Source organism: Patagioenas fasciata, chromosome 1 (genome assembly GCF_037038585.1).
Source record: "Patagioenas fasciata isolate bPatFas1 chromosome 1, bPatFas1.hap1, whole genome shotgun sequence".
Classification (NCBI taxonomy): Eukaryota; Metazoa; Chordata; class Aves; order Columbiformes; family Columbidae; genus Patagioenas; species Patagioenas fasciata.
The window spans coordinates 214,872,295-214,898,310 of NC_092520.1; the positions used below are offsets into that span (position 1 = coordinate 214,872,295).

Here is a 26,016-nt window from a genome sequence, read left to right on the forward strand (position 1 = left end):
ATGGAGCCAGGGCCAGGGGTGGTTGAGGTGGAGGGAGCAGCTCGGACCCCGCTCGGAGCTGCCCGTGGAAGACGCAGCAGAAGCGAGCGCGGTGCCGAACCCCCGCGTGCCGGAGGGGAAGGAGAACGGCAGACAGCGAAAAGTAGGGCAGCACAAAGCTTTTAAGGACGGAGCTGCCGTCCCCTCTGCAGGGCCCAGGAGAGGGGACAGCTGGAGCCGTCGCTGGAAAGTTGTCCCCAGATCCAACCTCAACCTCCCCTGGGCAACTTGAGGCCATTTCCTCTGCTCCTGGCGCTTGTTCCTGGGGAGCAGAGCCCGACCCCCCTGGCTCCAAGCTCCTTTCAGGCAGTTCAGAGATCAGAAGGTCTCCCCTCAGCTCCTGTTCTCCAGCTGAACCCCCAGGTCCCTCAGCCGCTCCCATCACACTTGTGCTCCAGCCCCTCCCCAGCTCCGCTCCCTTCTCTCCACTCGCTCCAGCACCTCAAGCTCTTTCTTGGCGTGAGGGGCCCAGCACTGCCCCCAGGATTGGCGGTTTGGCCTCCCCAGGTCCCAGCACAGGTTCGGTCACTGCCCTGGGCCTGCTGGCCACACCAGTGCTGGTCCCAGCCAGGATGCTGTGGCCTCTTGGCCACCTGGGCACACGCTGGCTCATGTTCAGCCGCTGGCACCAACACCCCCAGCTCCTTTTCCAGCCGCTCTTCCCCAGCCTGCAGTGTTCATGAGGTTGTTGTGACCCAAGCGCATCCCGTCGGTCCTTCCTGCAGCAGCCGCTGGTCCCTCACACGTCATCCTCCAGGACCCCCAGGCGTGCAGTGTCCCTCGCAGTCCCCACAGACAAGCGGTGCCACCACAGTCCACACACACGTCCCAGAGCATCCCCTCCCCACAGCCCACCCACGGGTGACGGAGCTGGGTGGGCTGCGGGTGCCAGCGGGGGACGCGCATCGCCCCGCGCTGCACGTCTGCAAATGTCTAGCGACTAAATCGAGATCTCCAGGTGCTAATGGCAGGGGGAATATTCATGATGACTGCGAGCTGGGAGAGCGGCGCACGGCGCTGGGAGAGGGAGGTGTTAACACAGTGGAGTGACGGGGGGGCTGGGGACGGGCACCCTGCTCCAACAATCACCACATCACAGAATCACAGATGGTTTGGGTTGAAAGGACCTTAAAGCTCCCCCAGCCCCCCTGCCATGACAGGGACATCTTCACCAGCTCAGGTTGCTCAGAGCCCTGTCCAGCCTGGCCTGGGATGTCTCCAGGGATGGTTCATCCACCACCTCTCTGGGAACCTGGGCCAGGCTCTCACCACCCTCAGGACAACAATTCCTTCCTCATGTCCAGCCTGAATCTCCCTCCTTTAGTTTAAAACCATCACCCCTTGTCCTATCACAACAAACCCTGCTCAAAAGTCTTTCTCCCCTCTGCAGAGAGGGGTGCCTGTGGCACAATCCTGGCTGTGCCTTGTGATGCTGTGACCAGCTCCAAACCCAGCTGAGCGCAGGAGGAGGAGCGAGGACATGAGCCTGGGTTTGCACGGGACATTCCCTGTCCTGCCTCCAGCCCAACGCCACAGCAGCTCCGGTGGTGATGGAGCTGCCGGTACCCATGGACCTGCTGGAGAGGGGCCAGAGGAGCCCCAGGAATGACCCGAGGCTGGAGCAGCTCTGCTGGGGACAGGTGAGAGAGCTGGGCTGTTCAGCTGGAGAACAGAAGCTCCGGGGAGACCTTAGTGTGGCCTCCAGCACCTAAAGGGTCCTACAGGAAAACTGGAGAGGGACTTTTTAGAAGGGCAGGGAGTGACAAGACAAGGGGTGATGGTTTTAAACTAAAGGAGGGAGATTCAGGCCAGACATGAGGAAGGAATTGTTGTCCTGAGGGTGGTGAGAGCCTGGCCCAGGTTCCCAGAGAGGTGGTGGCTGAACCATCCCTGGAGACATCCCAGGCCAGGCTGGACGGGGCTCTGAGCAACCTGAGCTGCTGAAGATGTCCCTGTCATGGCAGGGGGGCTGGGGGAGCTGGGAAGGTCCCTTTAACCCAAACCAGCTGTGATTCTGTGGTTCCATCATCCCTTCACCGCCCCACGGAGCTGGGGGGGTTTCCCCATGAACCAGCTGCAGCGAGCCACCAAGGTGATGCCAGGTCCTTGGCCACAACCTTAAGCCAACATGTGCCCCAGCTGTGCCCTCCAGTGTCCCCGTGGTCACCCCAAGGGACAATCTCTCGGTCACAGGGCAGGAATGGAGGTGACACCGGGGTGCTGCCCGGCGTGGAGGCTCCCACAGCCGGCTGGGATGGCTCCGGGTGCCTCCCAAACGGAGCAGGGCGCTCTGTTTGCTGACCAGAAAATGAAATCAAGCCCTGGCAGAGGCAGGTTCATCACGTACCTAAAATCACGGGCTTAAGTTTCCCGAGGCACAAGGGTGCTGTAGCTAAGCAGGACGCTAATTGCACAGTTCAGCAATGTGGCAGAATCGCACAGCTCCTCTCTAATTTAGTGCAATTTACCCATCAATAGAGGGCTCGCAGTAGCTTCCTGATGAGATCAAAAGGTCAAAGCTTCATTCTCCCGTCAGCGTTTTCACGTTCGCCCGCCGGAGCGAGACGCATTTGCCACAACCTTCGCAGGGCAGCGGAGCCGAGCGTGCCGAGACGCCGGGCAGGGAACGCCAGCTCTGCCCGTTTCTGCTTTAATGCTTCTGGACTGCGGGCGCTGGTGATGATAAAGCCTCCTGGAGCAGAGCAGCACCCAGAGAGCACCATGCCAAGCCCGGGTGGAGCATCATCCTCCTAAATGCGAGCTGGCAGGTGCCTGCATCCTCCTCAAAGCACCAAACCACCAGGCGCTTCTGCTGGGTCAGAAGAATTACAACACTTAAATGGAAGTTCTCGGGGAAGCGTTTTAGCACGGCTCAGTCTTTGGGGCTTATTACTTACGCGGCATCAAGAAGACCGAGCACTTAAGTGCCGCCGCTGTTCGCAGAGCATATGGTCTGGAGATGCATCTTCCTCCCGGCTGCATCTTCCTCGCGGCGACACGGGCCCCGGAGCCGCGCGGTGTGAATCGGTTATTGCCCGCGGTCACGGAGCTGTTGGCTCGTAGAGAAGCTGCTCTGTAATTGCTGGCAAGCTCCTGCTCGTCTCCCGAAACCGGCGTCAGCCACAGCCGCGGGGCTGCCCGGTGCCCGCAGCCCATCACCGCGCTGCCTGCTTTACTGCTTTGGGCTTGTTGCTTTTTGGCTGCCAAGCATTTGCTCTCTAAGCCATGAGCAATTCTCCGGGATGCCAGAGGCTGTAATCCACCCAGGAACCCAGCTGGGCCAGCTCACTGCTTAATCCAGCCCGGATCAGGGCTTGTACCCCGACAGCTCCCCGGGCGCCAGGCTCCGGCTGTGCCGCCGCGTGTTCCTGTTTGCTTGGGGCGGGTGGGGAGGAAAACCCACCTGTGATAGAACAAGTGCTGCTTTACCAGAGCTCTGGATCAGCCCAAAGCCCCTCAACAGCCCCCAGCCCAAAGCGCAGCACCGTGCGCCGCCGGGAGCGGCACCTCCGTGATGCGCAGCGCCGGATCCAACGCCAAACCACCGCTTTCCCACCGCGGAGAGACGCAGGGGGAAGGGAGAGAGGCGCGGTGGAGGGATGTGCAAGCGAATCATTTTTCCACTCGAAAAAGCACGCTGCCCCGAGGGCACAAAACAGGTTGCGAGAACATGCTGACTTCATATGTCTTCTCCCCGGCAGCGATCGCAGCCCCTATTAAATATTGATCAGGGAACTCCAGTGGCCCGCGTCCTGCTCCCCTCTCCTCGGATGCACCGCTCCTCTGCCAATATTTAGAATACATTAAGGCCACACACCCCGGCGCTTGGCGCTTTACACCGCGCGGCTCCGCCATCCAGGCCGGCAATCGCTTCTGTTACACAATACACGGCTCAAGTGACGAGGATCCTCGTAGCGGTAATTTAGCGGAGATGAGACACCGATGAGTGCATGGGTTTGTTTCTCATTAATCTTTGATGCTCGTTGAGTGCAGTGCGCTTTTCGCGGTACAAACCCTGCTCAACAGATGGGGAAGAAGAGTCTCTCTCCGTGTGGATCCGCCCGCCTTGCCGTGCGGGGGCCAGCGCGGCCGCGGGGATTGAATTCGACTCCGGCGCAGGGTTTGAGTTGCTGCAGACAGGGACCATCCTCATTGTGCCAACGGGGGATGATGATGATGATGATGATGTCCTGAGGGACCCTGGCTAAGCTGTGGGATCCCCCAGGTTTCTACAGGGGTGGTTGCCTCAAGCCACCTGTTCCTAGAAGGGTGAAGGCACCAAAACCAGCCCAAAGCAATGGAGGAAGCCAGCAGACAGGTGTGAAACAAGGAAATGAGTGATCCTCCTCGGGAAGGGACGGAAACCCCTGCAGAACCATGGAACCATAGTCATATTGGTTGGAAAAGATCCTCGAGATCATGGAGTCCAACCATAACCCAGCCCTACCCCATGTCCCTGAGAACCTCCTGTCCGTCTGTCCAGCCCTCCAGGGATGGTGACTCCAGCACTGCCCTGGGCAGCCTGTTCCAATGCCCCACAGCCCTTTGGGGAAGAAATTGTTCCCCACATCCAACCTCAACCTTCTTCCCTAGCTCCGTTCCCTTCTCTCCACTCGCTCCAGCACCTCAAGCTCTTTCTTGGCGTGAGGGGCCCAGCACTGCCCCCAGGATTGGCGGTTTGGCCTCCCCAGGTCCCAGCACAGGTTCGGTCACTGCCCTGGGCCTGCTGGCCACACCAGTGCTGGTCCCAGCCAGGATGCTGTGGCCTCTTGGCCACCTGGGCACACACTGGCTCATGTTCAGCCGCTGGCACCAACACCCCCAGGTCCTTTTCCAGCTGCTCTTCCCCAGCCTGCAGCGTTCATGGGGTTGTTGTGACCCAAGGGCAGGACCTGGCACTTGGCCTTGTTGACCCTCACACAATTGCCCTCAGCCCATTTATCCAGCCAGGCCAGAGGCACAGAGGAGCGAGGCACAAAACAACCCTGTGGGAAAAGCACCAGAGCAGCCCAGGGGGACCCCGAGCTGTGTCGGAGGGTTTTGGCAGCACAGGGGGGTTGCAGAGCCCCCTGCCCACCGGCTCGCTGCTGCGCATGGCGGAGGACACATCAGCACCGTAACCGCCGCGATTTGTGCCATCACCCAAACAGCTCCAAGGCATTTTGCAAAGCAAACCGAGCCCTTCGCTCAATGGCCAACGTGTCACCTCCCAACAGCCCCCGCCGAGCTCCCAGCCGCCCCAGCAACGGGGGGGCCGCTGTGCAGCATCGCCGCTCCTGGCAGCTCCCCGGAGCCGAGGATGCCAGAGGAGCCTCTGCAGCGACGGGAGGAGCCGATGGGCGCTCACAGCTCCTCTTCAAACTTTTGCCAAGCCGAGCGCAGCCGCCCTCTCTCTCCAAAACGCGGCTGGCACCAGGCAGACACCTGCACACCATCTGTCGAGCAGCTCTCGCTGAGCCGGCACCGGCTGCCAGCGGCTCCCAAGAGCGGGGCCGAGCAGGACGAGGCACCACAGGCACCCCGGGCTCTGCCAGCGAGACCCACGCGCCATGGGGACCCCGCAGCGTCACAGCGCCGGAGGAAACAAACCTCATTTCCAGGGCTGAAGCAGCTGCGGTGGCAAAGAGCAGGTGTGAGGGGGTCTGCCGCAGCAGCTCGGTTCCCCAGTCTCAAGCAGGGTTATAAATGCAGCTCAAACAGCCCCAAAAGCAGCAGCTCGGGAGGTGGCGGCTCCCTTGGCCCCAGGTCCATCCCTGCCCTTCCCAAGCCCCCGGCAGCTCCTGCTCCGGTGGTGCTGGATGGGGACAGCAAACCGGGCAGGTCGTTTTTACAAAGCACTTCCAGTTCACATCAGTCCCCTGGCAATCAGCAAGGGCCGGGAACGGAGCTGAAAGCACCACCGTTTGATGGGCTCTGCGGAAAATACGGCTCTTTCCACAACCTGCCGGAGCGTGGCGGAGCCTGCGGGCAGGAGGACGTGGAGTAGGAGCTGCGGCGCTGCCATGGCCACAGTCCATCACCTGGATAATGCTCTGCTTTCACCACCATCGCTGCCTTCATCCCCCATCGCTGCCTTCACCACCATCGCTGCCTTCATCACCCATCGCTGCCTTCATCACCCATCGCTGCCTTCATCACCCATCGCTGCCTTCATCACCCATCGCTGCCTTCATCACCATCGCTGCCTTCATCACCCATCGCTGCCTTCATCACCATCGCTGCCTTCATCACCCATCGCTGCCTTCATCACCCATCGCTGCCTTCACCACCATCGCTGCCTTCATCACCCATCGCTGCCTTCATCACCCATCGCTGCCTTCATCACCCATCGCTGCCTTCATCACCCATCGCTGCCTTCATCCCCCACCGCTGCCTTCATCCCCCACCGCTGCCTTCATCCCCCACCGCTGCCTTCATCACCCATCGCTGCCTTCATCTCCATCACTGCCTTCATCCCCCATCACTGCCTTCATCCCCCACTGCTGCCTTCATCCCCCACCGCTGCCTTCATCCCCCACTGCTGCCTTCATCACCCATCGCTGCCTTCATCACCCATCGCTGCCTTCATCCCCCACCGCTGCCTTCATCTCCATCACTGCCTTCATCTCCATCACTGCCTTCATCCCCCACTGCTGCCTTCATCCCCCACCACTGCCTTCATCCCCCACCGCTGCCTTCATCCCCATCGCTGCCTTCACCACCATCGCTGCCTTCATCCCCATCGCTGCCTTCATCACCCATCACTGCCTTCACCACCATCACTGCCTTCATCCCCACCACTGCCTTCATCACCATCACTGCCTTCATCCCCATCTCTGCCTTCATCCCCCACCGCTGCCTTCATCACCCATCACTGCCTTTATCACCCATCACTGCTTTTATCACCATCACTGCCTTCACCATCATCGTTGCCTTCATCACCCATCGCTGCCTTCACCACCATCACTGCCTTCATCACCCATCGCTGCCTTCACCACCATCACTGCCTTCATCCCCCATCGCTGTCTTCATCACCATCACTGCCTTCATCCCCCATCGCTGTCTTCATCACCATCACTGCCTTCATCCCCCATCGCTGTCTTCATCACCACCACTGCCTTCATCCCCCATTGCTGCCTTCATCCCCCATCGTTGTCTTCATCCCCCATCGCTGCCTTCATCCCCCATCGCTGCCTTCATCACCATTCACTGCCTTCATCCCCATCACTGCGTGACGGCGAGGGGGTGACAAAGGTCACTGGGGTACGACTCTTCAATTGGACACAAGATTGAAGGCAGACGAAACCCCTTGTCAGGACTCAAACACCAGCACCTCTGGAAGCCAGCGGTTTGCAGCGAACACCATAAGAGGGACACTAGCGTCCTGGTGCCATTGAACTCTGTGACAGGACACGCCGTGCCCGGCTGGACGGACAGACGGATGGACAGACCACGTGTTTTGCCCACCAGGAGAGCAGAGGGAAGCGGCATCACCAGCGCCCTGCAGCCCTGCCGAGCCGAGATGCTGAGACCACGCGGCGGGACAGCCCTGGTGGCTGCGCCTCGTCCTCCCCAGGCCGGTCCCCGCGCGTGTCCCCACCAGCGGGAGCAGGGACCGTGCCGGTGGCAGCTCCTCTCTCCGGAGGCGCGGGGGCCGCTCATCCTCGTCTGCTCGCAGCCCGACGCCAGCCGGCAGCTCCTCCCTTCCAAAACACGTCGGGAAGCCAAGGAACCCGCGCACAAACCCCACCGAGAGGGGAAGAAAAATAAAAATCCGAGCCCAAATCCATCTGGTTTTTTAGGTTTTTTCTCCTTTTCCGAAGCCATTTCCAGCTCCCCTGCGTCTCCAGCTTTGCGCCGCTCTCTGTTCGCGGCGCCGCCTGCTCCGCTCACTCTGCCGCTGCGGTGCCATGGGCCGCCGTGCCAACCGCGCTGCCGGCACACGCCGGCGTTGCCATCACAGCGAGCACAGCACCGGGGTCCTGCTCCACCGGCACCCACCACCCCACACCCCGTTGGAGCGGGCTGGAGGCACCCAAAGGTGCTCAAGAGCCCCTCCAGCACCCCACCACGGAGAGGGTGGAGAGATGAGAGCCAGCGGCCAAAATAAACCATCAAACCCAGATATCCTTGGCTTAGCGTCCTCAAAAAACACAGCTAGAAGGTGCCCCAGTGTCATCCAGATGACCCTTGCAGAAATCCCCCCCCCATGTCATCCTTATCTCCGCCGCGCAGGCAGGGGAAAGGAGGGACCGTCGAGACCCGGCGCAGCGGCACAGCCGGGACATCTCTGCTCCAAATCCCCTTCCCACCTCCTCCCTCCCAACCCAACACCAGGAGCCCCCCCAGCAGCGATTGCATCCCCCCAGCCCCGCTTCCAGACTCCCAAAACCCCAGCGCAGCACCAGCAGGACGGCTTTTCCCTCTGAATCCGGGTCCGTGTGCCCGACGCTCCCACTCCAAGGGTATTACCAATTAAGATATCAATTTAGATAAATTGGAGGATTGGAGCAGATTTGTACTGCCGTCGCATCAATTAGGCAAATACAGCTTGCTAGAGCACAGAGCCGCTAACGAGATTCTGTAATTTAGCTGTCCGAGGGAGTGAATTTCTGATTAAAAAAGTGAAGCTGAAACTTAAAATCAAAGAATTGCTTTGGTGGGAAATGATCGTTAAGATCACCGAGTCCACCCATAACCCACCCTGTCCCTGCCCCGTGTCCTGAGAACCTCCTGTCTGTCTGTCCAGCCCTCCAGGGATGGTGACTCCAGCACTGCCCTGGGCAGCCTGTTCCAATGCCCCACAGCCCTTTGGGGAAGAAATTGTTCCCACATCCAACCTCAACCTCCCCTGGGCAACTTGAGGCCGTTTCCTCTGCTCCTGGCGCTTGTTCCTGGGGAGCAGAGCCCGACCCCCCTGGCTCCAAGCTCCTTTCAGGCAGTTCAGAGATCAGAAGGTCTCCCCTCAGCTCCTGTTCTCCAGCTGAACCCCCAGGTCCCTCAGCCGCTCCCATCACACTTGTGCTCCAGCCCCTCACCAGCTCCATTCCCTTCTCCCCACTCGCTCCAGCACCTCAAGCTCTTTCTTGGCATGAGGGGCCCAGCACTGCCCCCAGGATTGGTGGTTTGGGCTCCCCAGGTCCCAGCACAGGGACGGTCACTGCCCTGGGCCTGCTGGCCACACCAGTGCTGGTGCCAGCCAGGGTGCTCAGGGGCACCTCGCTCACCCCAAAGACTGGAGCACCCAAATGTCTGGAGCCCCAGATGTGGAGCACAGCTGTGAAATTAGGTCCCGCTGCAAAACGAGCTTGTATTTCAAAGCTGCGGGTTTAAATGAGGCAGAAACCAGCCCTGGCTCCTGCCTGGGGAGAGACGGACCAGGCAGTTTCACAGAATCACTGCTGGTTTGGGTTGAAGGGACCTTAAAGCTCCCCCAGCCCCCTGCCATGACAGGGACATCTTCAGCAGCTCAGGGTGCTCAGAGCCCCGTCCAGCCTGGCCTGGGATGTCTCCAGGGATGGTTCATCCACCACCTCTCTGGGAACCTGGGCCAGGCTCTCACCACCCTCAGGACAACAATTCCTTCCTCATGTCCAGCCTGAATCTCCCTCCTTTAGTTTAAACCATCACCCCTTGTCCTGTCACAACAGGCCCTGCTCTAAAGTCTGTCCCCATCTTTCCTATCAGCTCCAACATCCCCCACGGCAGCAGCGGGGGACGCGTCCTCATCTGAACGCATTACGTTCCTCGACAGAGAGGAGCGATGGAGAGATGAAACGCTCCCCGCTCCCGCTCTCCGCATTCATTTCGCGCCGGGTGATGAAGGCGGGAGATGAAAAGCCGCAGAGCTTTACGACGCCGAATTTTCAGTTTGTCATTTCCCATCGGCTCTGTCAGGTGCCTTGGGACCAATTTGCGCTCGGCGGGGTGGAGATGGATCTCCCCGGCCGAGCTGCGATATCTACGTGATACCTACTACGGCGGGGCTGGATCCAGTCCCGAAATCATCCCCCTATAGACAGCAAAGCACCGAGGGCTGGGGGAGCGGGGCAGCCAGCTGACAAGGTGCCTGGTTGCTTTGGTTGGGGCTTTTTTGGTCAATTGGTCAATGATCTGGAAGGGGAGGGGGGCCAACGTTTCATTAATTGCATTTACAGGTAATGAAGCAACCGCATAAGCAGAGCAAGGGGTAAAAATACAGAAGGGTCTAAAGTGGGTAAAACCCGGAAAGAAAAATGGGGTTTAAGTGGGGCACCCACAAGCTGGGGTGGCCAAACTCGCCCCCGTGCAGTGCGGGAAGAGGAAGGGGAGGAAGAAGATGGAAGGAGGAAGGTGGAAGGAGAGGAGGAAGATGAAGGAGAAGAGAAAAATGGAAGGAGAGGAGGAAGATGATGGAAGGAGAGGAGGAAGATGATGGAAGGAGAGGAGGAAGATGATGGAAGGAGAGGAGGAAGATGATGGAAGGAGAGGAGGAAGATGATGGAAGGAGAGGAGGAAGATGATGGAAGGAGAGGAGGAAGATGATGGAAGGAGAGGAGGAAGATGATGGAAGGAGAGGAGGAAGATGATGGAAGGAGAGGAGGAAGATGATGGAAGGAGAGGAGGAAGATGGAAGAAAAGACAGAAGAAGAGGAAGACAGAAAGAGAGGAGGAAGAGGGAAGGAGAGGAGGAAGAGGGAAGGAGAGGAGGAAGAGGGAAGGAGAGGAGGAAGAGGGAAGGAGAGGAGGAAGAGGGAAGGAGAGGAAGATGATGATGGAAGGAGAGGAGGAAGATGATGGAAGGAGAGGAGGAAGATGATGGAAGGAGAGGAGGAAGATGATGGAAGGAGAGGAGGAAGATGATGGAAGGAGAGGAGGAAGATGGAAGAAAAGACAGAAGAGGAAGACAGAAGGAGAGGAGGAAGAGGGAAGGAGAGGAGGAAGAGGGAAGGAGAGGAGGAAGAGGGAAGGAGAGGAGGAAGAGGGAAGGAGAGGAGGAAGAGGGAAGGAGAGGAAGATGATGGAAGGAGAGGAGGAAGATGATGGAAGGAGAGGAGGAAGATGATGGAAGGAGAGGAGGAAGATGATGGAAGGAGAGGAGGAAGATGATGGAAGGAGAGGAGGAAGATGATGGAAGGAGAGGAGGAAGATGAGGAAGACAGAAAGAGAGGAGGAAGATGAAGGAGAGGAGGAAGATGGAAGGAGAAGGATATGGAAGGAGAGGAGGAAGACGGAATGAGAGGAAGAAGATTAAAGGAGGAAGCTGGAAGCAGAGGAGGCAGATGGAAGCAGCTCTTGCTCCGCAGCGGTGCTGGATGTCCCGGGGTGGCGCTGGCCAGGCCGCGCTCACGGGCACGGGTAACTCCACGTCACCGGAGGGTCTGGCAGCAGCACCCGGCGCCTGCAAACCCTGGATGTGACCCAAACCTGCAGACGATTCCAGACACCGAGCACACTCCGTACACAAGAAGCCGGGCACCAACCAGCACCTCGGCTGCGATCTGGCGATGTCGGGGTGCGGGGACACCCGCAGCCGGACCCCAGACTCATTGGGGACCAGCCCACACTCGGGGCATCCCCGGCAGCACCGTGCGCGGCGGCGATGCCGGCGGCGAGCCCGGCAGCTCCCGGCAGGCAAGGGAAAGGCGACCGCCCGCGCACCGGGGCCGCGGCTGCCAAGGATTTTGCCGGGGAGGCGGCAGCGCGGCGGGGGGGCGGCCGCCTTTCCGCAGTCTCCTTGGAGACCGCCAAGAAACCGCGCTCCTCCCGCAGCGCCGCACGGTGCCGGTGGGGCAGGCCGGGGCAGGACCCCCCCATCAGCACCGGTGGCCGCTTCACAGCCGCTCTTCGCCCTCCCCGGAGTGCAGAGAAACAGCGGGAGGAACAGGCTCATCTGGGGAGTTATTCATAATTCAGCGTGTGCAAAACAAGGCGGCATCCCGGGAGGGAGGAACTGCCAAAGCGCCGTTCCCGCGGCGACCCGGGCTCTGCCCTGCGCACACCAGCGGGGGGAAAACAGCCCCGCAAAAGGCGCGTTTTACATAATCCCGGGGGAAGGTCGGCTGCGTTTGGGAAGCCCTCCTCCCTCATCTCCAGCGGGCTGGATGAGGGTTTGCTCAGAACCACGCGGGTGCGCGGCGGGGCCTCGGCAGCTCTCGAGTGCATCAACCATCGGGGGGAAAGCAAGCAAAAAGCAGCCGGCAGATAAATCCCTGCCCCAGGGAGCTCTCGGATGGGTTTGGATGGGTTGGTGCCAGGGGAGGCCGCGCAGTGCCGGGCTCCTGTGTCCCTGCCGCCGCCGGCTCCGCGCCAAAAGAAGGGCACGGGGAGCAAACCGGGCACGGGGAGCAAACTGGGGCTTTGCGGGGGGTGGAGGGGATGTGGCGTGTGACCAGCAGCCACGCGGCAGAGCTTATTTGGGGCGCTTTCATGTCACCGAGCGCGGGGCTCGAGGTGCAGAGCGTCGCCGGCTTGTGAGATGCTGTGACGAGGTCAACGGAGCCCGGACTGTGTGGGAACAAAGTGGCGTCTGCCGACGGCTTCAGCGTCTGCAAATTCCCCATCAGATCTGAGGCTGCAGGTCATACGAGTCAGACCCAGCATCCCTGAGAGGCAGAGGATGGAGGGTCCCGCTCCTCCCAGACACGGGAAGGAGGGAACCGCTCCCCGACCCCAGCCAGCACCACACGGAGGGCAGAGATGCTCAGCCCAGCACCTCGTACACAGGAAAATAAAAACCAGAGGGTTTTACACGTTTTGCACCGTCTCCAGCATCCCCGCAGCCGCCTGGTTCTGCCCCGGTGATGGGCAGAGCAGAGGAACAGCAAAGCACCAACGTAAAGCACCCGAGGGTGCGGAGCAGCCGGACCCTGCTGTCCATTCACAACTCGCCCCATAGCCCCACATCCTGCAAACGGGGCTCACCCAGCCCCCCGGCGCTCAGAACCACAATGGTGCCGACGATACAAAAGGGAAACTGAGGCAGGGCCGAGGAAGCATCGGTCTCGCTGCAGCCAAAGTGCACGCTCAATCACTCCCCAAGGGGGAGGTGTGGAGCAGAACCCCCCATCTCACCGCGCGGCATGTCCCCACGGTCACCTGCATGCTGTCCCCTTCCAGCCGCGGGGGTCGGATGCTGGAGAGGTGAATGGTTTTGTGGTCCCCCGAGTTCAGCTTCACCACGATGGCGTCGGCGTTCAGCACCTGCATCACCTGGGGAGGGAGAGAGGCCGAGGTGAGCACCGGGACTGCGGCAGCGCCAGCCCTGGGTGCCGGGTCACACAGAGTGTCAGGGACTGGAAGGGACCTGGAAAGCTCATCCAGTGCAATCCCCCCATGGAGCAGGAACACCCAGCTGAGGTTCCACAGGAAGGGGTCCAGGCGGGTTTGAAAGTCTGCAGAGAAGGAGACTCCACAACCCCCCTGGGCAGCCTGTTCCTCACTGGAGCCAACACAACCTGCTGGAACATCCACAGTCCTGCTTTCCAAGCCCAAGGAGCTCACAAAAGGAGAGAGTTTGAGGTGCTGGAGCAAGTGGACAGAAGGGAAGGGAGCTGGTGAGGGGCTGGAGCACAAGTGTGATGGGCTCTGCCACCCTCACCCCCAACAAGTTGCTTCTCATATTCAAGTGGAACCTCCTGTGTTCCAGTTTGCACCCATTGCCCCTTGTCCTGTCACTGGTTGTCACCCAGCAGAGCCTGGCTCCATCCTCCTGACACTGCCCCTTTCCATATTGATCCCCATGAATGAGGTCCCCCCTCAGTCTCCTCTTCTCCAGCTCCAGAGCCCCAGCTCCCTCAGCCTTTCCTCACACGGGAGATGCTCCACTCCCTCCAGCATCTTGGTGGCTGCGCTGGACTCTCTCCAGCAGTTCCCTGTCCTTCTGGAGCTGAGGGGCCACAACTGGACACAACATTCCAGGTGTGGTCTCCCCAGGGCAGAGCAGAGGGGCAGGAGAACCTCTCTGACCTACTGACCACCCCCTTCTAACCCACCCCAGGTCCCATTGGCTTCCTGGCCACAAGGGCCCAGTGCTGGCTCATGGTCACCCTGCTGTCCCCAGGACCCCCAGCTCCCTTTCCCCTACACTGCTCTCTAACAGCTCATTCCCCAACTTACACTGGAACCTGGGGTTGTTCCTGCCCAGATTCCAGACTCTACACTTGCTCTTGTTCTATTTCATTACATTTTTCAGCCCCCATCCCCAGGGACCCCGCGGGCAGGAGGAGGGCGCAGTGACAGGGGTGACAGCGGCAGCAGAGCCACCTCCTCAGCGCAGCCCACACAGCCGGGCCATTTTTCTTGCTGACAATTCCTCAGCTCGCTGGGGCCGGCTCTTCCTTTATCCAATATTTATTGTGGCCTCACCTGCCTCAGAAAGGCGCTTAGATAAAGGGATTGAAAGGATTTTTGTTTCCTGTTTCCAATCTCCCTGCAGAGCCTGCGTGCTCCGGCACCGCGGCCACAGAAACCTCCCAACTTCTCACCCCCGGGCTCTGCTCGCCCCGTGTCCCTGTCCCCGCCACCAGCTTTGCCCCCGCAGCTCCCCTGGGTGTTCACAGGGGACCCTGGGGACAATTCCCCAGGTGCCACCGTGCCCTGCGAGCTGCCCTCATTAGCTGTCCTGGGAGGGGGTGCAGGCACAGGGGGTGCCCCCAAAGCCAGGAGCGACCTCCTGCACCCTGAGCTGCTGGGACAGGGACGGTGGTACTTGGGGAACCCAGAGAGCTGGAGCTCAGCATCCCCAGCACTGAGAGAGGGGCTGGTGCTGCCCCCCCTCAAGCAGGAAAACTGTTTTAGGAGGGGTTTTGGCAAGGCCCGGCGCTCAGCTCAGCCAGAGAACAGCTCCCGAGCTGGAGCTGGCAGATCCCACCGAGAGCTGAGATGGCTTGGCTCCACACGCTTTGCAAAGGGGAGAGAAAAAGAAGATAGATATATACGTATATATATATAAGAAAATAAAAAAGCCAGCGGCACAGCTCATCCCCAGCCGCCCCCTCCTGCCGAGCGGCGCTCAGCCCCCAGCAAGCCTGGATGCGGCCAGGGGGCTGCCCAGGGACCCAGCGCACCCGGCGCTGCTCTGCCCCCCTACAATCCCCCGAGCCCAGGGGCCAATCCTGCTCCCCAACCTGCCCCCAAGCCCGGGGGCCGATCCTGCCCCCCAACATCCCCCCGACCCAGGGGCTGATCCTGCCCGACATCCCCCCAAGCCCAGGGGTCGATCCTGCCCCCCGACATCCCCCCAAGCCCAGGGGTCGATCCTGCCCCCCGACATCCCCCCCGAGCCTAGGGGCTGATCCTGCCCCCCGACATCCCCCCAAGCCCAGGGGTCGATCCTGCCCCCCAACATCCCCCCCGAGCCTAGGGGCCGATCCTGCCCCCCGACATCCCCCCAAGCCTAGGGGCCGATCCTGCCCCCCGACATCCCCCCAAGCCCAGGGGCCGATCCTGCCCCCCGACATCCCCCCCGAGCCTAGGGGCTGATCCTGCCCCCCGACATCCCCCCAAGCCCAGGGGTCGATCCTGCCCCGTGACATCCCCCCTGAGCCCAGGGGCTGATCCTGCCCCCTGACATCCCCCTTGAGCCCAGGGGCCGATCCTGCCCCCCGAAATCCCCCCGAGCCTGGGGGCCGATCCTGCCCCCCGACATCCTCCCAAGCCCGGGGGCCAATCCTGCCCCCCGACACCCCCCCTGAGCCCGGGGGCCAATCCTGCCCCCTGACGTCCCCTCGAGCCCAGGGGCCGATCCTGCCCCCCAAAATCCCCCCGAGCCCGGGAGTCGATCCTGCCCCCCGACGTCCCCGCTGAGCCCAGGGGCCGATCCTGCCCCCTGACATCCCCCTGAGCCCAGGGGCCGATCCTGCCCCCTGAAATCCCCCCGAGCCTGGGGGCCGATCCTGCCCCCTAACATCCCCCTGAGCCCAGGGGCCGATCCTGCCCCCCGACATCCCCCCCGAGCCCGGGGGCCGATCCTGCCCTGCAGCCCCCGAGCCCACGTACACAACCACGTTACAAACAGCTTTTGGCAGGGGACGGCTCTCAGCGCCACGTGCGCAGCTCCGAGCGGCGCCGGCCCAAATTCCCGGTGCTCGAAGACGAGCTGACGCAGGGAATTCAGGAAAGAGCCTCCAGCCTCTTTGCGCTTCCATTCTGCTCCTTTCTTCTCGCCGCATCAAACCCACAATCGAGGCCAAGCCTTCATTTCTCCCCCAGCCCCTCCGAGCAGCGGCAGCTGACCGCCGCGCCAACTGGATCCTAAATTAGCCAGAGCCGATTTGGCACGGTTGCTCGCCAGTGCAAAAACAGGTTGGGATCTTCCTCCTCCTCCTCCTCCCCCCAGCAGCTCCTACGTCAGCTCTGCCACCGCAAACCGGCACCTCGGCGTCGTGCCGAGCGCGGAGGCGGCCGCGGCGCCGGAGCCGTTGGGTGCTGGGACCCCGCGCAGGGTGCTGGGGGACACGCGGGGTCCCCAGGCGCGTCCCCAGCTCTGGGTTCAGCACCGGCGCTCGGAGGCGCGTGGGCATTTGTCCTGATTTTCCCTGTCACTTCCAATTCCCGGGACGGGGAAAAAGAAGCGAAGTTGACGCGGCCAAAGCGGCGGCACCCGGGGGTTTGGCTGCCGGCTCCGTAAGTGCTGATTTGCACGGCTCTGCGGAAAGAGTGACTTTTAACCAAAAGCGGAGGAATTCTGTGAGCGGGGCACTCGCTGCAGAGCCGGGGCCACCGAACTGCGCCGGAGACGCCGCTGAGCCCCAAACCCATCGAACCATAAAACCGTTTTGATTGGAAAAGACCTTTAAGATCGCGTCCAACCACTAACAGCGCGGACACACAGCTGCTATTACCGAAGGGTGATGCCTGATCGCAAATAGCGGCTTTTGTCTGGGTTTTAATAACATCCTCCACAAATTTACGTTCAACGCTCACATGCCCACTGGGATGAAATTTTAGAGCCTCCGTTTCGCAGGGTATTTAAATTGCTTTTAGCAATTTAAAGAGAATATTTAGAAGCCAATTTAAAGAGAATATTTAGAAGCGAGTATACTCATTAATAAGAACTTCAACACAGGTGAAACTGCTACAGTGATTGATACTCAAGCTGGAATTAAAAGAAAGGAGACTTTGTGCTAAGGGCACAATGCTGATGCAGGGATGAAGTTAGGGGGGTATATTTGGTGATGCTCCTTGGTTATCATGAATAAAGTTTGGTGGAAAAGCGTCTATGAAAGTGGGTCCCTTTGCTCCTGGCCAGGGGCTCAGGAGGAGCGACTGCTGGTCACAGCGTCCCAGCCGGCACGGTGGCTCTTTGTCAAAGCATCAAGCGCCGAGGCAATGGCAGAGCATCCTGCCACGATGGTAGAGCACCCCGGCACAATGGCAGAGCATCCTGCCACGATGGTAGAGCACCATGCCACGATGGTAGAGCATCCTGCCACGATGGTAGAGCACCCCGGCACAATGGCAGAGCATCCTGCCACGATGGTAGAGCACCCCGGCACGATGGCAGAGCATCCTGCCACGATGGTAGAGCACCCCGGCACAATGGCAGAGCACCATGCCACGATGGCAGAGCACCATGCCACGATGGCAGAGCACCCCGGTACGATGGGAGAGCATCCTGCCACGATGGCAGAGCATCCTGCCACGATGGCAGAGCACCCCGGCACGATGGTAGAGCATCCTGCCACGATGGCAGAGCATCCTGCCACGATGGTAGAGCACCCCGGCACGATGGCAGAGCATCCTGCCACGATGGCAGAGCACCCCGGCACGATGGTAGAGCACCCCAGCACGATGGTAGAGCATCCTGCCATGATGGTAGAGCACCCCGGCACAATGGCAGAACATCCTGCCACGATGGCAGAGCATCCTGCCACGATGGTAGAGCACCCCAGCACGATGGTAGAGCATCCTGCCATGATGGTAGAGCACCCCGGCACGATGGCAGAACATCCTGCCATGATGGTAGAGCACCCCGGCATGATGGCAGAGCACCCCACCACGATGGCAGAGCATCCCACCGCCCCCTCGGCAACCGCTGAGCGCAGCCTGACTCACGGTCCCCGCGCCGGCAGCTCCTGCCAGCAGTTCCCACACGCCAGCGCCTTGGCACAGCCATCACCATCCCCGTGGGGACGTTTGCCGGGGGTTATTTCTCATTGCAGTGTCTTGGGGAGGGAGCACATGCGGTCCTTCACCCCTTGGAGACCCCCAGGTTTGGTACACAGGCCATACCAAGAGGAAAAGCCCAGCAAACCCTCACCACCCAGGGATGTTTTTGGGGACACTGGTGGGACATTTTTGGGGACGGTCGCTACCATCGGCCAGGCCTGAGCTGACAAGGGGCTGGTTGCACAGAAGGGTGGGCGCGACGTCTCAGAATTAAAGCACCAGCAGCACCTCCCCAGCCTCACCCCACAGGGCAGGAGCTGCTGCCCGGAGCCAGGGACACAGCACCTGATCATCCCCGAGCGCTGAGGCTGCTGCTGCAGCTGGTGGCCCAAGGCAAGGAGCGAAGGAGCAGGGAAGGGGCAGGGGAAAGGGAAGGATGGAAGGAGCAGGGCTGAAGCAGCAGGACGGATCCAGCAGGGCAGGATCTGACGCGGGGGCGAGGGGCAGCGCAGGGGTTAATCTGACTTTCCAAGAAATCCGGCTGCTGCACATTTCCCAGGAAGCCAGGGAACCCAAGCCCTCGGCTGCTGCGCCAGGCGAGCCGGCAGCACCATCTAGTGGGGTGTCCCCCTGAGCTGTGCCCGGTCCCCCCAGTCCACTGCACCCCACTGCACATCACCGCAGCCAGCCCTGCCCCGGTGGGACGCTGCTCCACAGGGACAGCCCCCTGGGACATGTCCTCACATGGAATGGGAGAATCGTTTGGGTTGGAAAAGCCCCTCCAGGTCATGGAGTCCAACCATAACCCACCCCAGCACTGCCCCATGTCCTGAGAACCTCCTGTCCGTCTGTCCAGCCCTCCAGGGATGGTGACTCCAGCACTGCCCTGGGCAGCCTGTTCCAATGCCCCACAGCCCTTTGGGGAAGAAATTGTTCCCACATCCAACCTCAACCTCCCCTGGCGCAACTTGAGGCCGTTTCCTCTGCTCCTGGCGCTTGTTCCTGGGGAGCAGAGCCCGACCCCCCTGGCTCCAAGCTCCTTTCAGGCAGTTCAGAGATCAGAAGGTCTCCCCTCAGCTCCTGTTCTCCAGCTGAACCCCCCAGGTCCCTCAGCCGCTCCCATCACACTTGTGCTCCAGCCCCTCCCCAGCTCCGTTCCCTTCTCCCCACTCGCTCCAGCACCTCAAGGCCTTTCTTGGCGTGAGGGGCCCAGCACTGCCCCCAGGATTGGCGGTTTGGCCTCCCCAGGTCCCAGCACAGGTTCGGTCACTGCCCTGGGCCTGCTGGCCACACCAGTGCTGGTCCCAGCCAGGATGCTGTGGCCTCTTGGCCACCTGGGCACACGCTGGCTCATGTTCAGCTGCTGGCACCAACACCCCCAGCTCCTTTTCCAACAGGCACTTCCAGCCGCTCTTCCCCATCCTGCAGTGTTCGTGTGCTGTTACATGGGGCTGCTGTATCCTCCCTTGCGCCTCGGCCCCGCTCCCTGACTCGTGCCAGCACAGGGGGAGGCACAGAACCGTGTGACAGGGACACAAACACTGTTGGGGCTCCTCTGGCCCCTCTCCAGCAGGTCCGTGCGTGTCCTGTGCTGAGGACCCAGAGCTGGACCAGCACTGCAGGGGGGTCTCAGCAGAGCGGGGCAGAGGGGCAGGATCCCCCAAACCTGCTGCCCATGGGGCTGGTGACACAGCCCAGGATGGAGTGTCAAAAGCCTCCAGGGTTTCTCCAAATGCATGTACAGACCAGCAAGGACAGTCGGGCACACCGCATCTGCCCCCACACAGCTCTATCCCCTCCCCTATCTGTGCCATCCCCTGCTCGCCACTCACCTTGGCTACAAACTGCTTGTCCTTCTGATCCAGGTTTGCCGTGGGGGCCACGTAGTCCCTCCAGATCCTCAACTTGCGCTCTTTGGCGAACCTGGCAAGGGGGGACACACAGGCGTGACGCCGGGCCGGTGTCCCCGCAGGGACGGATGTGCCACGCGATAAATCATCCAGCAAAGCGCTGGCAGAGGCGGTGGGGCTGGCACAGCCTTTCAAGGACAGATCGCATCCTCCTCCCATGCAGAGAGCACCGGGGGCGCCCAAACGGGGATGGGGGGCTGGAGTCAGCCCAGCACGCCGTGCCCACCCCAGCACGCCGTGCCCACCCCAGCCCCGCGGCTCCCGGTGCCCGACCCACCTTTCGGCCGCGCGCAGCTTGTCGGCGCCGCGGGTGTAGACGGCGATGGACCAGTCCACGCAGCGGGCGAAGCCCTCCTTCAGCAGGAGCTCCGTGATGTTCCCGTTCTGCCGGGAAGGGACACGCTCAGGACGTGGCATCAACACCAAGCCCTGCACCCCCTGCTGCAAGCGGGGACCACACCTGCCCTGCCCAGCCCCTCGGATGTCACAGCTCCCCAAAACCCCCGCAAGGCCTGGCTACAGCGCCTGGTGTCCCCAGGGCTACCAGACACCACCCCAGCGATACCCACGGGGCTGCTCACATGTACTGTGGGCTCCCACATCCACCAGTGAAGAGCCCATGATTCCCAGTTGCCCTCAGCCCCCACCAAAGGCACCTGGACCTTGCAGCCACCTTCAGCATCTCCACCAAGGGATGACCAAGAGTGTGACAGCCCGCTGGGACCCCCTCCCAGCCCATGCCCCACTTGCCGGGTGCAGGATGGTGCCCAGGATGTTCTGGTTGTGGCAGCTCTCCAGGACGATCTGCACGTCCCTCTGCAGCAGCCGCGACTCCGTGAAGAATTTGGCTTCGGCTGCAAACGGCTCGGGGACCTCGGTGGCATCCGCCTCCCGCTTGAACGTGGGGCACTGCGGCAGAGGAGGGGACAGTCAGGGCACACCGAGGCTTTCGTGTCGTATTGCACTGACACAGCCCCCTACCTGCCCCAGCAAACACAGCCGGGAGCAAACTGGGAACGGAGAGCAGCTCCCAGTGTAATCCTGCACTGCACGCATCCAACTGGGGCCAGGTGGAACATGAGCATCAGCACTGGTGTGGCCAGCGGGACCAGCGCAGTGACCGTCCCTGTGCTGGGACCTGGAGAGGCCAAACCCCCAATCCTGGGGGCAGTTCTGGGCCCCTCACGCCAAGAAAGAGCTTGAGGTGCTGGAACGAGTGGAGAGAAGGGAATGGAGCTGGGGAGGGGCTGGAGCACAAGTGTGACGGGAGCGGCTGAGGGACCTGGGGGTTCAGCTGGAGAACAGGAGGCAGTGGGCAGGTCTGGGTGCCAGGGGACAAAGGAAGAGTGACAGATGGCATCTGTCTGGGCTTCTGTAAAGCTTTTGGTACAGTCTCCTAAAAAATCCTTCTCTATACATTAGAGAGGTATAGATTTGATGGGTGAACCGTTCGGTAGATGAGGAATTGGCTGGATGGTCTCACTCAGAGGGTCGTGGTCAATGGCACAATGTCTGGATGGACACCAGTGACAAGTGGTGTCCCTCAGGGGTCCATACTGGGACCAGTACTGTTTAACGTCTTCATCAATGACACAGACAGTGGGACTGAGTGCACCCTCAGCAAGTGTGCAGGTGACACCAAGCTGAGAGGTGCAGGTGACACTCCCGAGGGAAGGGATCCATCCAGAACCAGAGGGACCTGGGCAGGATGGAGAGGTGCGACCATGGGAACCTCAGGCTGTTCAGCAAGGCCAAGTGCAAGGTCCTGTACGCGTGTTGGGGCAACCCCCGATACCAGTCCAGGTTGGGGATGCACGGACGGGGAGCAGCCCCAGGAGAGGACTTGAGGTGCAAGATGGGACATGATCCGTCAACATGCACTTGTAGCCCAGAAGCCAATCGTATCTTGGGCTGTGTCACCAGCAGCATGGGCAGCAGGTTTGGGGGGATCCTGCCCCTCTGTGCCGCTCTGTGAGACCACCCTGCAGTGCTGGTCCAGCTCTGGGTCCTCAGCACAGGACACACATGGAGCTGCTGGAGAGGGGCCAGAGGAGCCCCAGCAATGACCCGAGGCTGGAGCAGCTCTGCTGGGGACAGGTGAGAGAGCTGGGGTGTTCAGCTGGAAAAGAGAAGCTCCAGGGAGACCTTAGAGTGGCCTTTCTGGATTTAAAGGAGCCCATAAGAAAGATGGGGACAGACTTTAGAGCAGGGCCTGTTGTGACAGGACAAGTTGGGGTGGTTTTAAACTAAAGGAGGGAGATCCAGGCTGGACATGAGGAAGGAATTGTTGTCCCTGAGGGTGGTGAGAGCCTGGCCCAGGTTCCCAGAGAGGTGGTGGCTGAACCATCCCTGGAGACATCCCAGGCCAGGCTGGACGGGGCTCTGAGCACCCTGAGCTGCTGAAGATGTCCCTGTCATGGCAGGGGGGCTGGGGGAGCTTTAAGGTCCCTGCAACACAAACCAGCTGTGATTCTGTGATAAGCTCTGCACACTCACCCCAGTGCCGAATGGCACTGAGGAGGACACACAGCGAATGATGGTGGAAATTCAAGGCGAAACCTGCTGCAAGGACAGCTGCCAAACCTCACCTTGATCCCCGAGAGCATGACGGTGACCAGGTAGTAATCGGGGAGCAGGAGGGCTCTGACCACGCTGCCGTCCCGCACGTGCTCTATGATGGCTGCGGAGCAAAAGCAGAGGTTGGTCCCACTGCGGGGGGTTCGGTGGGAGCCAGAGCGGCTCTGTGCCGGGAACAGCCCCCCGGCAGCTGAGGATGAGGATGGGGTGACCCCAGCCGCAGTGTTGGTGCCATCTTACCATTGACAGGCTTCTGGTGCATGGAGTCCACGAAGTGCCGGGGGTTTTCGATGGTGTACTTGAGGTCCCGGATGGTGTGGGAGCCCGTCCCCTCGCTCCACATCCCCTTCTTGGCACTCTTGGCTTGCTCCTCCAGCTCGGCCAGCCGGCTCTGCTCGGGGCTGCAGGGGCAGAGGCAGCGGTGAGAGCGGGCAGGACGCCGCGGGCTTTATCACCGGGAGCATCCACCTCCCTGGCACCTTTCCGGACGCTGTAGTGATTTAACCGCTCACGTCTCCAAAAGGCCCCGCCGGGGTGAGCTGCTGAGTGATGCTTGTGCTGCCGACAGTGATGCACCGTAAATCAAACTCAGTTTCTCCGGCACCATCGATGTCCGGATACCCACCCCTGTTTCAGAGGATGGTTTTGTGCACCGTGATGGAAAGGCAGCCCCGGGGAGAAGACGGGAGAGCCCGGTATGCGGCTCCTGCGCCGTACCGAACCGCAGACAGCCCTTGCCGAGAGCAGAGAGCACCAGCTGCCCCCAGCACCCACACCCAGCCCTGCCACACGCTGTCACAACCACTTAACAGATCCGGTGACGTTTGTGGTTTCACATCCTCCAGCTCAGGGAAAAGGTGCAACCCGACGACTCCTGAACTCCCGGCAGAAACACCCGGCTCGAGCAGCTGAGAGTCACCTCGCGCACCCATTAATTAACACACCCTCTTAATTAGGAGAGCAAATGTGGTGCAGCAATGCGCTCCAGGTGATGTTTAACAGCAGAAGGTCCACCCTACACTCACGGCGCTGGTGACAGAGCCGGTGGCAGCGGCATCGCCACCCTGGGGACTGCACGTCCCGCTCCAGCTGCCACGTTGTCACCGCAGGGGTCGGGTGACCGGGCGTGCTGCCCATGGGTGCACTCGCAGGAGCAGAGCAGCTGAACCCCAGCAGCATGAAGCCACCAGAAGGTCCCCATGGGGACGCCCAGGCTCCCCCAGGGGACACGCGACAGCAGGTGTGGGGCTGGAGCCACCGCAGAAGCGTCTGCATGCGGGATGGCCAGGGGAGGGGGCTCTGGGGGGACAGATGGCCTCAAAGCAGCGACAAGCGGAGAGGAAGCGAGGTCCTGCCTGGCCACCACAGTCCCAGGGGACACTATGTGAAGATAACATCTTGATCGATGACCTGGGTGAGGGGACTGAGCGCACCCTCAGGAAACCTGGGGTGTTCAGCTTGGAGAAGCTTCAGCGAGACATCACTGCAGTGTTTCCAGACATCAAAGGGGCCCATAAGAAAGATGGGGACAGACTTGTGAGCAGGGCCTGTTGTGACAAGACAAGGGGGGGTAGTTTTAAACTAAAGGAGGGAGATTCAAGCCGGACAAGAGAAAGAAATTGTTGCCCTGAGGGTGGTGAGAGCCTGGCCCAGGTTCCCAGAGAGGTGGTGGCTGAACCATCCCTGGAGACATCCCAGGCCAGGCTGGACGGGGCTGTGAGCAACCTGAGCTGCTGAAGATGTCCCTGTCATGGCAGGGGGGCTGGGGGAGCTGGGAAGGTCCCTGCAACACAAATCATCTGTGATTCTGTGATTTTAAGTTTGCAGGTGACACCAAGTTGTGTGGGGTGTTGATGTGCTGGAGGGCAGGAGGCTCCACAGAGAGATCTGGCCCGGACGGATTGATGGGCTGAGGCCAATTGTCTGAAGGTCACCAAGGCCAAATGCCTGGTCCTGCACTTTGGTCACAACAACTCCATGAACACTGAAGGCTGGGGAAGAGCGGCTGGAAAAGGAGCTGGGGGTGTTGGTGACAGCAGCTGAACATGAGCCAGCGTGTGCCCAGGTGGCCAAGAGGCCACAGCATCCTGGCTGGGACCAGCACTGGTGTGGCCAGCAGGCCCAGGGCAGTGACCGAACCTGTGCTGGGACCTGGGGAGGCCAAACCGCCAATCCTGGGGGCAGTGCTGGGCCCCTCACGCCAAGAAAGAGCTTGAGGTGCTGGAGCGAGTGGGGAGAAGGGAACGGAGCTGGTGAGGGGCTGGAGCACAAGTGTGATGGGAGCGGCTGAGGGAGCTGGGGGTTCAGCTGGAGAACAGGAGCTGAGGGGAGACCTTCTGATCTCTGAACTGCCTGAAAGGAGCTTGGAGCCAGGGGGGTCGGGCTCTGCTCCCCAGGAACAAGCGCCAGGAGCAGAGGAAACGGCCTCAAGTTGCGCCAGGGGAGGTTGAGGTTGGATGTGGGAACAATTTCTTCCCCAAAGGGCTGTGGGGCACTGGAACAGGCTGCCCAGGGCAGTGCTGGAGTCACCATCCCTGGAGGGCTGGACAGACGGACAGGAGGTTCTCAGGACACAGGGCAGTGCTGGGGTGGGGTATGGTTGGACTCCATGACTTTGAGGTGCTTTTCCAACACAAACAATTCTGCGATTCTACGGCATCTGCAGTGGGCAGCAGGACAGGTCAGCGCACAAACCCCAGTGACCGTCCAGGGCAGACCTTCCTCCTTCCCTCCCCCTCGCTGCAGGAGTCACAGAACCAGGTCAGGCTGGTGGGAGCCGACTCCAGCTGAACCCCCTTCACCCCACAAACACCACTGATCCTCGCCAGGCCCCCCATTCGGTGCTGCTCCCCTCTGCCGGCAGCACCACAGCCTGGTGGCCCCTGCAGCCCCTCCAGCACCGGCTGTCACACCTCCCTGGGTGTCCCTGTCTGCGGTGTCCCCAACTGTGCCACAGCAGAGCTACTGAACCCACCAACAGCACCCAGAGCCCACAGCACCGCGCAGGGAGCACGTTCCCCAAGGGGTGTCCCTGGACGTGCAGGACACACCGGTACTTGAGGCTTCAGCACTGGCCAGTCCGGGCATAAAATAACCCATCGAAGCCCCTGGCAACCCTCGCCGTACCTGTGCACAGGCTGCAGTACCCAAAACGCGGGGTGGAAAGCGTCCAAGTGTGCCAGGAGCAGCGTTAGGAAGCGACACGGGCAAGCTGCCAGCCCAGCAGGCGCCGGCACGGAAATCGCGTCCCGCTGGTATTTATAGCGGTGGCACAGAAACCGCTCGCACCCCTGGAACGGGACGGCGGGTACCGGGGACACCAGCACCGGGCTTCTCTTCCTGACAGGGCTGCGGCAAAGCACCGGCTCCAACAGCACCGGCACAAGCACCGCATCACCCAGATGTAGGATGAGGGGCATGA

General features: G+C 61.1%; 1 protein-coding gene across 1 annotated transcript in view; it reads right to left on the bottom strand.

The window, feature by feature from the left end:
- Positions 1 to 26,016, bottom strand: part of SND1 (staphylococcal nuclease and tudor domain containing 1) — a 144,919-nt gene that overhangs the window by 109,049 nt on the left and 9,854 nt on the right. Inside the window, exons 5-10 of the mRNA XM_065839275.2 lie at positions 22,836 to 22,996; positions 22,607 to 22,698; positions 20,769 to 20,927; positions 20,296 to 20,402; positions 19,941 to 20,031; positions 13,096 to 13,209 (exon numbers count right to left, since the gene is read on the bottom strand). Coding sequence (XP_065695347.1) covers positions 13,096 to 13,209; positions 19,941 to 20,031; positions 20,296 to 20,402; positions 20,769 to 20,927; positions 22,607 to 22,698; positions 22,836 to 22,996 — 724 coding nt within the window. The remainder of the gene's footprint in view (positions 1 to 13,095; positions 13,210 to 19,940; positions 20,032 to 20,295; positions 20,403 to 20,768; positions 20,928 to 22,606; positions 22,699 to 22,835; positions 22,997 to 26,016) is intronic.